We start from the raw sequence: 16,035 nt of genomic DNA on the forward strand, positions 1-16,035 counted from the left end.
TTAGACTTGAAAACTAGACCGACCATTCGTTAGCAGCATACAGGATGTATATGTAGTGGCAGTCCTCATGCTTACGCGCGCGCAACCGATTCATGTGCCAAAGGCGTCCTAGTATCCATCACCAGCTCCATACTTAAGTTGCAATTCCGTCCTCTTTACTGAAATCTTGTATCCCCCAAATCCATCTTTACAAAGTCATGTCTAAGCCAGGTTCTTGTGTTGATTGTACTGGTTGTTCCAATCATACGTGCGTTTCACCTGAATCTCATTTCCTTTGGCCTGGCTAACTATTATTCAGTGACCAAACTTTGCATTTCATAGTTGAATGGGAAGACGAAGGCAAGGTCGCAGTCATCAAGAAAGTCCAGTCCTTGCACAACCCGAGTAATGTGAACGAAATGCCCCTGAAAAGCCGCTCAACGCTCCTCCCAGTCCCATCTCTCGAATCACTTCAGAGGACTTTCAGCAGCGCTCACTCCTCGCTGGAAGACAAGCAGTCGCAATCCCGAACTCGACAATTTCCGCTTTCTCAACTGGATTGGCTACAACACGATAATATATGCGACGTGCGTGTCCTGGCATCCTGCCAACAACTCGTCCTCAGCTCCAGTCAAATTCAATTTCAGATGCGTTTCAAGCCACAGAGGCTTTCTGCGCATATTGTCCTGGGATTAGCCGTCCAGGTGGGCAAGAACCCTGGTGATATGATACAACCAGTCAATGGAAGAAGCGATTCGGGAGACTTTCATCATGAAATTAGTGCTGCATTGATTTCTGGAGACGATATACAGGTAGAGTGGAAGGATGAAATAATGTGCTTTGATGACATTTTCGATCGAAAAGCAGATACACTCGTGCTGGATTATGTCCTGGAGCAACTGTGGAGGACCTTTCTTATCATGTTCTTTTTAGCTTGGTGCTTTTTGTCTTTCTATTATGTCATCGAAATTGTATTGTAAATATTGTTCACACTTTTCAAACTACGGGACTAGGAATATTGACCTCGTTTTGTGATCGTGTTTCAAGGAGACACTTCTTAACTTTCTTCAACCTCTTACACAGCCAGAATATAAGCAGTCCCGTCACAATTATAAGAACGATACCAATAGTGCCTATCAAGACTGGCCCATGAAAACTCCTTTGATGTGTGTTCTTCTGAGACGATGTCGTCACCTTAGGTGATAATTTACCGCCAATTCTAACCCTCTTTTCTCTTGTTAGTACAACTAGCTGCATTGTTTTTAAAACTGATACGAACCATATGTAGATAAGGCTTATAGGATGAAGGCAGACACGTGAGGGTTTAAAGATAAGCCCCACCTCTAGTGCATTGATAAAGGATTGGCTGTTTGACCTTGGAGATTAGCGCTAGATTCGGTAGCTATTTAATATGCAAGGTAACTTACTGGTGTGAGTTAGTAAATATGTCTATCTTTATGTAAACGTATTTAGTTGGTTTTTAGGTCGCTTTCAACAATATGTAATTAATGAAGTAATTAGTAAGTCTTATAACTAGTGGCTTTCAACTCAAAACGGATTTCGGGAGCTAACTCTGGGATCCAAATCAAGGCTCTATGGCTTTTACAACAACACTATAAATATATTTCAGGCCCACAGCTTACTACTATCATTGTCCTCCGACTAATGATCCTGTGAACTAAAATCAAGAGCGGATTTGTGTGTGAACCAGCAAAACATTTCTGAACACTGAACTTTGGTTTATTGAGTATGCAATTTGAACATATACTAAAATATACAACACATAATACCTTCAAGAGCCAGGATATTCACTGCAATCTTCATGGTAGGGATGGGAAAGTTCCCAAATCTATGCATGCGTCAGCTTTGCTACTTTTAGCACCTATATATTGAGTACCTCTTTGTCTCTAAAACAGTTGTAATATAGACTGTTTCCATCTCTTTCCACTGTGATGTACACATGTAGATTTGAAGATATAATGCGGCATTTGAATGCGGCAAGGCCTGTTTGACTTCTGGGGAATGATTGCGTAGCGTCTATGTCTACGTGAAATCCAGTATGATAGACCTAGTTCTCTGTTTGTAAACTCTCGAAGCACTTGTGTCGGTATATACATACATTTGTAGGGGTGTTGTGAAAGTGTTGGACAAGTTCAGGGAATCCAAACGGCAACTCAATATCCTCGTCAACTCGTTCCATACCTCGATGGTGGCATCTATGCACATGGAACATTGGAGGCTGAAACTTTTCGGGAATTTGACCCCAATCAATAGCCCGATCAAGACCTGAAGCATTTGCGTGTGGCAGGCTGTCATAAACCGGAGGGGTCAAACTGAGACTCATTATATCCTCATGTGGCCGATCGTTGGCGAGTATGGCTGGGAAATTCAAGTTTATTGATCCTGCAAACTCCACGCCATGAGATGTCTGCGTTGTTGAGGCATGGTGATCATGTAGTGGCACGGCTGGTAGGGGCATTTTTAGAGACGCTGGTGCATTTTGAGGATCTTGCAAAGACATCTCGCTATGAATCACCCCAGATCCGTTCATCAGATGCTCTACAACCGAGTCCGTATGCTGAAAAGATAAGCACATATCAAACAAGGATGATTCGCTCTTACCAATGGCTCAGACACATCAGTGTCGAAAACGTGAACGTCATTCTTGTGTCGAATCTCTGTATAAACAGAAGCACCAGAAGTCGTTGCATATCGACTCAAGAGTAAGAATAAGATGTCCTCTTCGTTCAACGGTTTGATCTGGCGAAGAAATGCTTGATACTCGTCAATAAAGTGCTCCACAGGGGCGAACGCTTGACTATGCTGAACTTCGATAATGTGGAGATTATCGGTAGGACATCCAACGCCCTAGAAAGCCTGTGTAAGTGTTTGATGAAACATTTTGTTGTATCGTCTTACCCGGGTACATCCATTCAATGAATCTTTCAAACACTCAAGTTGCTCTCGGAAGTTAGCCCGAGAGGGCTCCCCGGTGTTCGTGAAATTCGATCGGTACTTAGCGTTTCGAACTTTCCATTGGCAACTTTGTGATGGGCCTTCTCCCGGATATGGGGGTGGAGCAGAGCCTTGGCCATTTTCCATATCTTCTGAACGATTGGAGAGTTCTCGTGGTAAAAGACAAAATTAGAATAAGCGAATGGGACCTGTCAACTACATTGTAAGAGGCAAAGAAACTGATATTTATCACGAATTTAAAGCACTCCGAACTCAGGGACGGGATTCGGGTTCTGGAAACCGAATTACGGCTGATTTTTGTGCCGTTTGCTTGCACTGAAACCGTTCTATTTTGAGCGGGATACTGCTCGCCGATCTATACTTTATACGTAGATCCAACATGTGACCCTTGTAAACACAGCGCTTATGCACAGCGCTTATGCACAGCACTATGCGGTATAGTTACAAACCCTGCAAAGCCGCTGACGTATGACATCTTCAAAAGTGGAGTGACGTGAGAAAGCGAATTGACTGGTGTCCCCCACTGTAGGTAGAAAGACACTATTTGTCGAGAAATAAGCGAGATACCTCTCTTTGAATAGTTCGATCTCTGTATACACGGCTTAATACTGTTCGAGTGCCCTGAAGTTTCGCGCTCTAGCTAACGTGCATCCCTGTCCTGGCATGCATGGGTCTCCGTTAGGGTTGCTGTTGCACAATAGACATGTGGTCTCGATTTTCGTGAGCAGGATTGCGCGTACAAGATGGATATGTCTTACAAGCCTAAGGACCCAGGCTATTCTGAACCACATCCTGTTTGTCTATGTAATAATGATTTGATTAATAATCACTGAACATCAGACTTCATGGTTGCCTACTTTGCGGCGCAGCAGCAATGCCCAGCCATGAACTTTCCACCCATCTTCTTGCTACAAGGACAGTCGGTTGTGCATTCGGGGAATCATCATTTTTAGAGGTTCTACTGTACATGCCATACTTTCATTCAAGACAATTCCTAAGTTCCAGGCAGCATGGCACGCAAGACTCCACGAAAGCCTAAGACTACAAAGCGTGCCAAGTCGAAAAAGAAAGACATGGGCGACTGGATGGAAAACCTTAAAGAGCTAGATTACATTAAGTTGTTGGAACGAGTGGCTACAATCCATCCTTTGGTCTCAATGTTTTTGGGGAACTCAGAAACTGAGGTACTTGAAAAAATCTCGGATGCCTTGACCGAAATTGCCCCGGAGCTCAAAAACCAACGAGAGACTATGGAAAACACGATCAGGTTATGCATGGAACAAATGAGCCAGCTTCAATCCGAACAGTTTCAGAACTTGGGCGAGCGATTAGATTCTCTGGAAGGACTGCTGTCCACTTTCAATCGAGCTGGTATCGCCGGACAGTTTACGGGCTTTTTCGCAGGAGCGGAAGCAATCGCCCAAATCCGAAGACTGGCAAACTCAGTCGAGAAGATAGAGGGCTCGCTCAAAGGCATTGAACGGAATCTAGACGCAATCAGTGAACAAGGCGACAAATTTCCTCACCACATTCACGAGTGGTTAAGGATGATGATTCACGAACACAGTACCGATAATGCCGCACATTACTTCGCTGTCTTTGATCGAGGGACTCGCTGGCATCCAAAGTTCTTCGCTATTAACGAGGACAACCCCCTTGGTCGCCAGTATCTTGGACACAAAACCGACTTGGATGAGCTCTGTGCATTTTTGGCCGACGAAGTTCGGCCAAGGGTGGGACCACATGCAGTCCTGCACATACTCATGCCATCTACAAAACTAATGGCATTTGCTGACTCAGTAAAGTTTCCAGAAGAGATACGACCCTTCTATATCCACGGAGAAGTTGGAAGCGATGGTTTGCCGTTTGTGTGGCTTTGCACTCCGGACGATTATGATAAGGCGCGTCTCAAACACATCGGGCCTCTGAAGCCAAGAGGTATCTGGGCAAGGATTCACGTAGTACAAGCCCCTGGTCCTCTCAGCCTGCTCTTACGCTGGGTTTCGAAAGTAACGTGGCATATCGACCCGTCTTTCTTGAATCGGATGTGTGGAGTGAATCTCTTTGATGTTTACGAGACGGGATTGTTTTACAAAGGTCCAGAGCCTCCAAGAACTCTCGGCAGACCATGCACACACCCATGGTATACGCAGAACCGCTCGCAAGGGGTATAGTACGTGCAGGAGAATTATGAGCAAGATCGCAGATCGATCCTTACGGGCATCCATGACTTAGCTCTCCCCCCCTTTCATACTGATATTAGAAGGCTTGATCTGCGGATAGTGCAGTGTGCTTATAGGAATTATAGAGTTTAAGACCGTAATCTTTCCGACCGCTCCATCTGCGAGAAGAAGCAGATTGATATCAACATGAGTATTAGTGAGCTGTTGTCTGTCTCCAAATCTGGCAGAATAGCTAGGTTTTCTAGTTCCTTTATCATAGATATTATGCCAGTTCCAGTCATGCCAGGAGGCTTAACTAAGTGATCGGTCCGCTAAGGGCCACTGGCGGGTTGCATCAAACGCTATTATGGCTATACGTTATAACGTTACTCTGTTCGCACGGGGTATCCAAGCGCATGCTGGCATAGCAAGAACTCGACGACGACGTCGTATTCCTACAGGCTTTAGCCTGTCTCGAGCGTCGTCCGCGTGCGCGATGATTGAGCGTTGAGGGACAGAATTCGGTCTCCCAAAACCGAAACGCGATGACTTTTGTGTCTCGCTTGTATCAAGCCACTCTATTTTAGGTGACAACATGCTCGCTCATTACTACTATAAAGAGCTAGTAATCAAAGCCCAAATAAAATATATATAACACCATGTTGCGCAACCCCACTAAACAAACTATCAAACCAGGAAGATGTGCGTCTTTATCATATTCAGGCGCACTCACGCACATTATCAGTCTATTGAGGATAACATTTCTTTCTGGCAACAATGGAAAATCGCACTTCGAGGTTCCGTCGGCAGCCTTTTTCAAAACCACCATAATCTGGACCCTAGCCGGCTAAGAAGGTCTTCTCATCAACCACCCCCACCATACCCCTACGAACACGCTTCAGGTAGTTCGAAACCTGATTGAGCGAGGCGGAAACATTGCGGTCAACCCCCGTTGAGAGGAATGCTTCTCTCAACGTGAATATCAGAGTCAAGCACGGCATAATGGAGAAGCCTTTCATATCGATAATGGCATGTTGTGTGCCCAAAAAGAAGAAAAAACAACATCATGTAACTTAGCACGTTTAGCAATGCGCTCTTCTAAGCTTTACGTTCGTAGGAATTCGGGATAAATTAAATGAATTTCATAGTTTAATATCGAACAACTGCGCGTACGTGACATCTCTAAGAAACTTTAATCATCAGAATACTTGCCCACATTGCATGAGTCAAGGTGAAGGGATCTCGGAACGACACAGGTACTTATGTGATCATTGCAAATAAAGCACTCAGCGCTTATCCGTAGCGCCATGTGGCACAGGTGTAGACCTTGCAAAGACGCGCAGCTCCTGCAAAATGGAGTAAAGTAAGCGAGTTCGCTGCTTACGGAGGGGGATGATTGCGGCAATGAGAGCCTGATCCAGAAACGCCACAGTCGCGATGAGCGCTAACATTGAGCATGTTTTGACAAATAAAATCTTCGATAGCTGGGCAAACATGATAAAGCACAGGCCTTTAGTTCAAGGCTACCTAAGTATAAAACCACGATCACGCCCCACATTAGACCACACCTGAGTTATACAGTCATACCACAGCTGCTGCTCGCGACTGCAACAGTAATGATCCGTTCGTTTGCCTGAGATATATGAGCTTTGTTCATGTTATGTTCATTCTGCGTACCTTGGGTTTTGGGGCTTGATGCGAAGTCAGATCGGCAGAGTTATAAACATACAAACTACCCCCATGTCGCACAGCCAGGTATACTTCAGAATCAGACATCGCGCATAGCTGACTAGCTTTTCTGACTAGTGTATTAAACCGGGCTTGAAGGATTGGTGATCGCGCATAGGCTCGTGATTGGGTGGAGGGTGTTGCTCCAATGTAATGCGTCGTTGCGTCGTTGCGCTAGAACCATTAAAAAAGCCCGATTCATGAGAAAAATGCTTACAGAATCATGATTCGTGGCGGACGGGGATAAAGCCGTCTCTGAACTTGAGCTGGAGTCATCATTTGAGGGTTCCGCAGGGAGCCCCATAAGGTTGGACTCTAACGCTAGCTGGGAATGAGATTCAGACGATTCTTCATCAATGATACTGGCGAGAAGCTGATGACGCTCCCTAACATATGTTTGCCCTTGACGCGCAAAAGGCTTTGATTCGAATGGAAACGGAGTAAGAGGGTGATGCTGGCGGGACGTAGTAGGGGGGATGCTTAGCTGTAGTGGGGAACCAAGCATGCCTTCGCTCCGCCTTCGAGCGAGCTTAATCTGTCGACGCTCTGAATGGATAGGCGGTGTCATGATTTTGTAGATATAAAAGCAGATGTTGTAAGGAAAAAGTGTGCAGCGTAAAGTCCTAATATGTATAATACTGAGATATGTACTGGCTTACTGTATTAAGAACGAACCCTCCCTAAAAAACGCGAACTCGTCCCTCAAAACCGATATCTGTTTTACGTCTCTGAACATCCAATCACCATTTCTGCCGCGTACGGGTGTACTTCTATTTTGGCCAGATAGCCGCGCGCTACTCTTCCTGTGGGTCGTCCTCACACGGCGATTTGCGCTTACCGGTTATTTTGGTTCCATGCCGAGGCGGTGTCCCATGAACAGACACTGCGTGCTTCCAGAAAAGGTCTGCAGTGTGCAGGTTAGTTGAACACGAAGGATGAGGACATTTGAAGGGATAGAGGGCGTTCTTCAAATGATTCTCCATGTGCCTGCGTAACGAATGCGCATCGAAGAACTGCCAAAACCGAGATGTGAGGCATTCTTCGGTGTTGCCGATACAAAACAAGCAATAGCCTGCGATCAGGATAGCCCCGTTTTGACGGATTAAGCCGCAAAAGTCGCTCAACTGGGGAAGATGGCTCCTCTCTAGGTGCTTTTCCCATTGCAAGGTTGAGCAACACCATAGGTTATGCTCGAAGCAGTATCGTATATCTGTGAGGTTTGTCCATGCATCTGGCGCGCCGTGCTTCTCGGTAACGTGGCATGACAGTGCTTCATGGCTGTCGTAGGATTCTCGGCATCGGTCCCACAAACATTGGTAAGATTCGATCTCCACGAGGTGATTGGTTACATGGCGTGAACATGTCTCGGAGGTTCCTTCAAACTTGTAGTGACAATCGTTCCAACGACATAAACGGGTTTCAGCAAAAAGGCTGGTCATACGAGCTTCTCCATCTCTTAATCGCCGCTCCCTTGCGCAAAGGAGGAGATGGAAGTTCGCCCTATCTCGACGTTCTCTAAAATGCAATTAATACACCTACAGTGCAACAACGCTACGGATCCGTGCATTAACGTCCCTAACAAATAAAATAAATGTACATACCCGTCAAGCCGCTTCTTACAGAAGCTGCAACATCCATTTTCAATAGTTTCTGCACCTCCGTATTCGAAACCCTGTTTGTGTGCATTTGCGATACTTTGAAGTGGATGGACTATTTGCTCAAGTGTAACGCAACAATGAGTCGGATTCGTCATCTTAGCTGTCTCACAGCTCTCGTGATCAAGGGTCTCGTTGTCCTTGTCATGCTCATTACCATCAGACTTGAGGTCTGGGTACATAAGCATCACAGCTTGATAGCGGCTCACCTCAAACTTCAATAACGCCTTAAGATATCGAGAGGGCGTTCGGGTACCGTCACTCGATGTTGAGCTAGTCGCAGTAGACCTGCCTTGGAAAAACTGCTGTCGCTCTTCTTCGAAGGCTGTCCTCTGCAAATACTTCCGCTTGTCGTATGGAAGGTCCGAATCGTGGTGACATGTATTGAGTGAACTTTTCTCTGCTAGCTGGGATCTAGGAGGCATAGGGGCTAGTAGATTCCGGTGGAGCATCATCGAACTGTGGTTGTTGATAAGCTCCATACGCTGATCTCTCCCGAGAACGACACTTTGCGAATCGATCCCGATCATAGAAGAAATGTAAGTTTGGAAGATATTTGGGTTAGCATGCCCCATCAGCTGCTGTCTCTGTGCAGCTGTGACAATTTCTGTAGCTATTAGCGTGCATCTAGAGCCTGAAATATCCAGACATACTGTCAATCGCATTTCCATAACCACGACGAAAGCAGTATGCAGTCAGTTTGTCCTTGTAGCCTGCTCTCTGCCCCAAGCTTCGGATCATCCAATGGAAACCATAGTAGGTTAGTATTCTTGTCGGCGAAATCGATCCGTCTGGTTGGCAACACCGTAAGATTGGCAGATTTCCTACATCCGCATGATAAGGGAATTCGCAATAGGAACTACCAGGGGACGGCTTCATAGACTGGAGGTCGGAGAGTGTTTTGCAGCCTTCAAAGACACCATCTGCGAGCGCGAGCGCCAGGAAGTATGTGACCGGACAAAGCGCGCGATCTTCTGGCTCCTCAGTCAAAAGCATCAGTGCGCTAAGCTCTGGTCAGCATGTACCTCAAGGAGAGCGGAAACATACCCCTGCTTATGATTATGCCTGTGGCCTTTACGGTTCCGTAGTTGTACATGTAGCATGAATCCTCCATCAGCTTCTGAAGACCTGAGCAGCTTCACATCGCGATAAAGCAGCCCTTCATTCGATTCTTTCCAGTTTGATGATTCAATAAACTCCCCAGGACGCATTCCCATCAGAGTCAACATCAAAATGGAGAAGGCGAGCTGGAGACGTACTCGAGGATGTTGGAACTGGTATTCATCGCATACCCATAAAAAGCGAATGACGTCCTTGCTCACATTTAGTGGTGCTAGGGGCTTATCGTACGCCTTTGTCGATAAACCTTCGGTTCGAGGAAGCTCGTTCTCGACAGCTTGAGCAAATAGGCTGTTGTCGGCTTTACTGTAAACATGGTTGGTAAACAGTCGAATGGCTCGTTTAAGACATCGAAGACGGTTTGCGATTGTTGTGTCATTAATCTTCTCATCGATTAACCCGTTGCTTGTCCGAGTATACCAGGTAAGAAACAGCCTGATGTGGGTTGCCGGTGGAGGCTGTGGAAAGGGTTTGTCTTCCTGCACATGTGTACCCAAGACCTGCTGCGAGAACCTGACTTGTCAGTTACGTCTTGATATCTCAGCGTCCACTTACTCCATCCATAGCTTGATCGAGTACCTGTGTTGCTTCAAACTCTCGGGAATGAGCGATTTTTCTATCTCTTCTGCAGTAATTTCGCGGGTCTCCTCTTGTTGTGCGAGCACTTGCAGGTCAGCTATATTGATGGGTCTGCTGAGTTGATTTCTTCCGCGCATGTTAGCGACACCGATAAGCCTCAGCAAGTAAATATAGTAACAAAAGGTTTAATGACGTGATGTGGATATGTTGTGAATAGGGAGTAGCGCAGGTGACGCAAAAAAGAAAGAAAGAAAGAAAGAAAGAAAGAAAGGGAGAGAGGGAGAAAGGAAGAGAGGGAGAAAGGAAGAGAGGGAGAGAGGGAGAGAGGGAGGGGAGGGGAAGACGAAGGAAAATGAGGTCTCCATTATGCGGCCACGTCCTTGCTGGGCTTTCAAGCAGCGTTGAGTTTTGCTATATTCCAGAACTGGTCACCGAAATAGGAGTGTTAGTATGGCTTGGCACGCTGTTGTCGCAAAACGGGTTCACGTAGAACTGATAACTGTAATAGGAAATTTAGTATGGCTTGGCGGACGGTAGTCCTAAAACGGGTTCACGTAGCGTTGACAACCATCACAGTATTCACTATACTACTGAAGATGACTGACAGGATCTTGTTGATCCGATTGATGGAAGTAGGATGATTAAAATTCCTCATATCCTAACATGTTTTGTCAAAAAAAGTGTCAGGCGTGACGGCGACTTTTGAAGTTATTTAATCAGCCGAACTAAAGCGCGCACTACACCACACACACCAACTTCGAGTTTTCTAGAATAGGTGTAATACTAGCTAAATATATACAAATCTCTTATAAGAAATCGTTTACGACTACTTTTAAAGCGTGCATCTAGCGCGCTGCCGCGTAGTAGAGGGAAATACTAGTCTCTCTACAGCTATCTTACAAACCTCAAGAAAAATTTTCAGCGCACAGACCATCTAGATTAATGCCAACTCAAAGAGATCAGGTAGAACTCGAAGGTAGCGATCTAGAAGCTCGAGTCCAGCAGGATATAGAGCGAAGCTCTAGTATAGAGCAGAATAAGAAGAAAAGACCAGCCTCTACTAGCCTAGAAGAGGCTAGTAGAAGATCCAAGATGAGCGCTACTAGCTACACTCAGGAGATCGACGAGATGGACACGATCGTAGTAGAAGTACAAGGAACCCAAGGGACTGAGGAATCCTCACGCCCTAGGGATAGCACACCCCCCTCTACAATTAATGACCTACCAGCCGAGCCCACTAGACCCACGCACACCCGCACTAGAAGCAACTTCTCGCCTTTTATTGGCTCAACACTAAGGAATCCTTTCGCTAGCCAAAATAAGACGCCTAAGGCTACGACAGTAGAAGAGGCACTTGAGATAGCTAGAAACCTAGTAGTCCAAGCAGCTAGTCTAGCTGAAAGCAACCCCTCGCAGCAGACTAGCCTACTCGACTTAGTAGAAGTCTTCAGAGACTACACTGAGACAGGCCGAGTTAGTAGGAAAAACGCTGCAATTCTAGGAGATCAGATCTCCTCGCTTTCAAACGTCTCTAAGGAGCTAAGAGACAAGGTTCGTCGCCTCGACAAACCTACCCCTGCACAACCAAACCAGCAGGGTAACAGACAGACAGCTGCTCCTACGCAGCCTATATCGTACGCTGCAGCTGCAGCAGCAAACAAGGAGCAACAGTGGACTAATGTGCAGAAAAAGGCACCTCAAAAGGCTAAGCCTAGCCTAAAGGAGAGGCAGCTAGTCCTAGTCAACCAAGGAGGCCCCGCTGCCTTTGACGCCCTCAGGCTAAGAAATGCCTTCAACCAAGCCTTCACCGGGAAAGGAGGAGTGCAATCGCCTGTAGTCGCCTCAGTCACGCTATCCTCAAAAGGGAATAAGGTAGTCACTACCACGCCTGCCTTTACAGCCAACTACCTGCTGGAAAACCAGAGTATCTGGAAGGATCTAGTAGCCTTTAAGGCAGCGCAGCCTATTACCTCGTGGTTTAAAGTAGTTATTCACAAACTACCTACGAACCATGGCCTAGAGGTAATTAAGGAGGAGATTGAGACCTTCAACAAAGGCCTTAAAGTAGTAGGCAATCCTTTCTGGCTCACCCCTGAGTCTAAGAGAGGACAGCAGAGCTATGGCTCTGCCTGCGTCGCCTTTGCGACCGAAGAGGAGGCCCTTAAGGCTATTAGAGGAAAGCTCTATATCCTAGGGGAGAGCCTAAGAGCAGAGAAGCTACGAGTTATCAATAACTCAAAGCAGTGCTCAAAATGCCAAGGATTTGGCCACCTCGAGGCTAGGTGCGCGAGAGTAGCCTGTCAGATGTGCAGCGAGGCTCACCACACCAGCCTACATAAATGCAAGTCCTGCCCTACTAAAGGCAAAGCCTGCGTACACACTATTTTTAAGTGTGTCAACTGTAGCAAACCTCACGCAGCTAATAGCCACGAATGTGATATCCTACAAGCTAGGATAGCTAGGACTACCTCTTCTAACTAGAATGTTAAAAGTCCTACAAATAAATGTTAATAGAAATAGTCCAACTACTGAGAGCGCGCTAGATCTAGCTATTAAAGCAGACGCCAAAATCATTGTAGTGCAGGAGCCTTGGCTACCTAAGGGATCCTCGTACGCAAACACTAGATCTACCGCTCACCAGAACTTTACTCAGATACTACCTACCCCTAAGGATACCTCCTTAAGGCCTAGAGTACTGTTCTATATTAGAAAGGACCTAGAAGTAGAGGTTAATCCCTTTATTAGCGACGATAACGACTTTCTAGCTATCAAAGTACTAGCCTCTACTTCTAGCCTCTATATCTATAACATTTATAACGAAAAAAGCCTTCAAGAAGGGCTAAATAAGACGACGATCCAGAGGCGCCTCCTGCAGGAGACCCTACAGCCTCAGTCAATTATCCTAGGAGACTTCAACACCCACCATCCTAGGTGGAGCCTAGAGGAGCGCAGCCCTAGCACACAAGCAGAGGAGCTAGTAGAGTGGATAGATACTCAAGATCTCACTCTACTAAATACTCCAGGGGCAGGCACTTTCTTGAGATCTCATATGCGGCAAGAAAGCGTATTAGACCTTACTTTTGCAACCAGCAATACAGCTGCCAATATCCAGGACTGGCAGACTATACCTGAAGTAGGTTCTGACCACCACGCTATTCTATTTAGTATCTATACTACTAGCCAGCTACCTAGCCAGCCAGCTAGCCTGCCAAAACAGTATAATACGAAACGAACGGACTGGACGACTTTCAAGGAGACGCTAGGACAGGAGATCAAAGCCCTAGATCTAGAGAAGCGCCTATCAACACTACCTCTTTGCTCGAACTACACCTCAAGAAAGCTTATTCTAGGACAAAATATCCCGCTAGAAACTAAGCTAGACGAGCTAGGCCAGGATCTTACGAGAGCTATACAGAAAGCGCTAGAAAAGTCAACTCCACTAGTTAACCAAAAGCCAAAGACGAAGCCCTGGTGGACTAGCGAACTAGATAGCCGTAAGCGACACCTAAGTAGAGCCTATAGAGCCTACAAGAAGGAGGCAGCAAAGGAAAATAATAGCTCCCTCTACCAGTGGAAAAGAGAGTATCTACGTACGAAAAATAGATATTTAAAAGCTATTCGACGAGCTAAACAGAGCCACTGGGAGGCTTTCCTCCAAAAAGACTCGCCAAAGGAGATCTTTAAAGCCCTAGCATACACAAAAGATAATCTTAGTACTCGAATACCTACTATCAAAGGTAAGGAGTCGTTTACTGAAAAGTGTAAGGCTTTTAGAGAGGATCTCTTTCCTCCGCCTCCTACGACAGCTACCCCCTCCTTCCACACTTACAGGGGAGACGGCAGGTGGACCTGGCCTGCCCTAACAGAGGACGAACTCCACTTTGCCTGCTGCAAGGTGAAGGCTACATCACCAGGGCCTGATCTGATCAGCCAGGAGGTGATCCGAAAGGTCTACTTAGCGCAGCCAGAAGCTCTATTTAGGATATACTCTACTCTCTTCAACCTAGGCTACCACCCAAGGTGCTGGAGAAAAGCAAAGGGAGTCATCTTAAAAAAGACAAGCAAGCCTGACTACTCAATCCCTAAGGCTTATAGGGTGATCTCACTCCTAAACTGCCTAGGTAAAGTACTAGAAAGGCTAGTAGCTAGGAGACTAGGCGCACTAGCGGAAACAACAGATCTACTCCACCCCTCTCAACTAGGAGGAAGACTGAAGAAATCCGCTATCGACGCTGCGCTACTCTTCTACAACAATATACAACAGCAGAAAAGAAAGCAAAAGATTACTACTACTATCTTTCTTGATATTAAAGGAGCCTTCGACCACGTCTCAAAAAACAAGCTACTAGAAGCAATGAAAGATCAAGGCCTACCCTGCTGTCTACTAGCCTGGACAAAGTCCTTCTTCGAAGATAGGGTCCTACAGTTATCCTTTGATGGACAAACAGAGAAGCCAAAGGAGATCGCAACAGGTACCCCTCAAGGAAGCCCAGCCTCGCCTATCCTATTCCTAATCTACTCAAAACCGCTGTTTGAATCGATTCAGAATAGCCAGAGCACTTACTCCTCCTCCTATATAGACGACCTCCAGATCTCGATATCATCTACGTCAGTAAGGAAAAATATCAAGCTACTAGAAAAGGAGATTCAGAATCTCTTTAGACTAGCAGAGGAGCTAGCCATCCAATTCGACAGCTCAAAGACTGAACTAGTAAACTGGACAAGATCGAGAAAAGATCAAAGTAGAGTGCTTACTCTACCAAATCAGGAAATAGTAAAGTCTAAAGAACTCGTAAGATGGCTGGGCGTCTACTTTGATAGTAGCCTGAAGTTCAAGCACCACAGCCTCATCAGAATCCAGCAGGCTAGTGCAGCCTTCTACCGCCTTAACAGACTAGCAAACTCAAACAAAGGCCTCTCGCCTAGAGCAGTACGACAGCTCTACCTAGCCTGCGTTACTAGCGTAGCTGACTATGGCTGTCAAATCTTCTGGAAGGAGCAGCAGGCAGCACTTAACCAGAGGCAGAAGCTACAGAATCAAGCCTGTAGGAAGATCCTAGGCTCCTTTAGAACCTCGCCAGCTATACCCAGCGAGGTAGAAGCAGCGCTATTTCCTCCTAGAATTAGGCTAAATAACGCCCTACGACAATACGCCTTTAGAGCAAGAAAGCTAGCTCCTAGCCACCCTATTAATATTGCTATTACTAGTAATCAGGGGAAGCAGCTAGAGCGTATTACTAGATCTATCTCAACAGCTCTATCGGACGACAGTGAGAAGATTCAGCACTACGCCTCCTTGCCCTGGAGCTCTACAATGCCCTACAAGATCAATATATCTAAGAAGTCAAAGGAAATCGAAGCAAAGCACCATAAGGAGCGACCAGAAGACAAATACCTTCTATCCATCTACTCAGACGCCTCAGCTACAAAGGAAGGCAAGGGAATAGGAGTAGGAGTAGCTTTCTACCAAGGAGCTAGTCTCATAGCTCATGAGAAGGTTAACATAGGATACAACCAGCTAGTCTACAACGGAGAACTAGAGGGCATTACCCTAGGCCTAGAGAAAGCTGTCGATCTAGTAGACGACTACCTAGAAGTCAGAGTATATGCAGACAATCAGGCTGCAATATTCAGACTACAGACTGCTTCTGATAAGCCAGGACAAGAATGGCAACTTAGATGTAGTAAGGCAGCAAAGAAGCTACAAGAAAAAGGCATTTTACCTACTATACAGTGGGTACCAGGACACCAAGGCGTGATAGGAAACGAGAAAGCAGACGCGCTAGCAAAGGAGGCGACAAAGCTAGATCCTAGCTCTAGCAGGACAAGTCTAGCTA

At 46.1% G+C, this 16,035-nt stretch overlaps 4 protein-coding genes across 4 annotated transcripts; 2 read left to right on the forward strand and 2 right to left on the reverse strand.

Annotated features, from left to right (window-relative positions):
- Nucleotides 1-197: 197 nt before the first annotated feature.
- Nucleotides 198-959, forward strand: PSV08DRAFT_345888 (uncharacterized protein; the record flags this gene model as incomplete). Its single annotated transcript, XM_014218888.1, has 2 exons — nucleotides 198-247; nucleotides 299-959. 2 exons carry the CDS (start codon nucleotides 198-200, stop codon nucleotides 957-959), a joined length of 711 nt encoding a protein of 236 aa, XP_014074363.1.
- An 812-nt stretch (nucleotides 960-1,771) lies between these two features.
- On the reverse strand, nucleotides 1,772-3,081 carry PSV08DRAFT_242359 (uncharacterized protein; the record flags this gene model as incomplete). The annotated part of the gene is made up of 4 exons (XM_014218889.2): nucleotides 1,772-1,828; nucleotides 2,099-2,557; nucleotides 2,602-2,847; nucleotides 2,899-3,081. The coding sequence occupies 4 exons, from the start codon at nucleotides 3,079-3,081 to the stop codon at nucleotides 1,772-1,774; spliced, it is 945 nt and encodes a 314-aa protein (XP_014074364.1).
- Nucleotides 3,082-3,965: 884 nt separating this feature from the next.
- PSV08DRAFT_345890 (uncharacterized protein) lies at nucleotides 3,966-5,129 on the forward strand (the record flags this gene model as incomplete). Its single annotated transcript, XM_014218890.2, has 1 exon — nucleotides 3,966-5,129. One exon carries the CDS (start codon nucleotides 3,966-3,968, stop codon nucleotides 5,127-5,129), a length of 1,164 nt encoding a protein of 387 aa, XP_014074365.2.
- Nucleotides 5,130-6,403: 1,274 nt separating this feature from the next.
- PSV08DRAFT_367110 (uncharacterized protein) lies at nucleotides 6,404-10,335 on the reverse strand (the record flags this gene model as incomplete). The annotated part of the gene is made up of 10 exons (XM_066093119.1): nucleotides 6,404-6,561; nucleotides 6,705-6,750; nucleotides 6,795-7,019; nucleotides 7,063-7,391; nucleotides 7,684-7,996; nucleotides 8,180-8,360; nucleotides 8,447-9,113; nucleotides 9,154-9,503; nucleotides 9,548-10,132; nucleotides 10,175-10,335. The coding sequence occupies 10 exons, from the start codon at nucleotides 10,333-10,335 to the stop codon at nucleotides 6,404-6,406; spliced, it is 3,015 nt and encodes a 1,004-aa protein (XP_065949919.1).
- Nucleotides 10,336-16,035: the final 5,700 nt, after the last annotated feature.

Source organism: Bipolaris maydis, assembly GCF_028858645.1.
Source record: "Bipolaris maydis strain C4 unplaced genomic scaffold PSV08scaffold_1, whole genome shotgun sequence".
Classification (NCBI taxonomy): Eukaryota; Fungi; Ascomycota; class Dothideomycetes; order Pleosporales; family Pleosporaceae; genus Bipolaris; species Bipolaris maydis.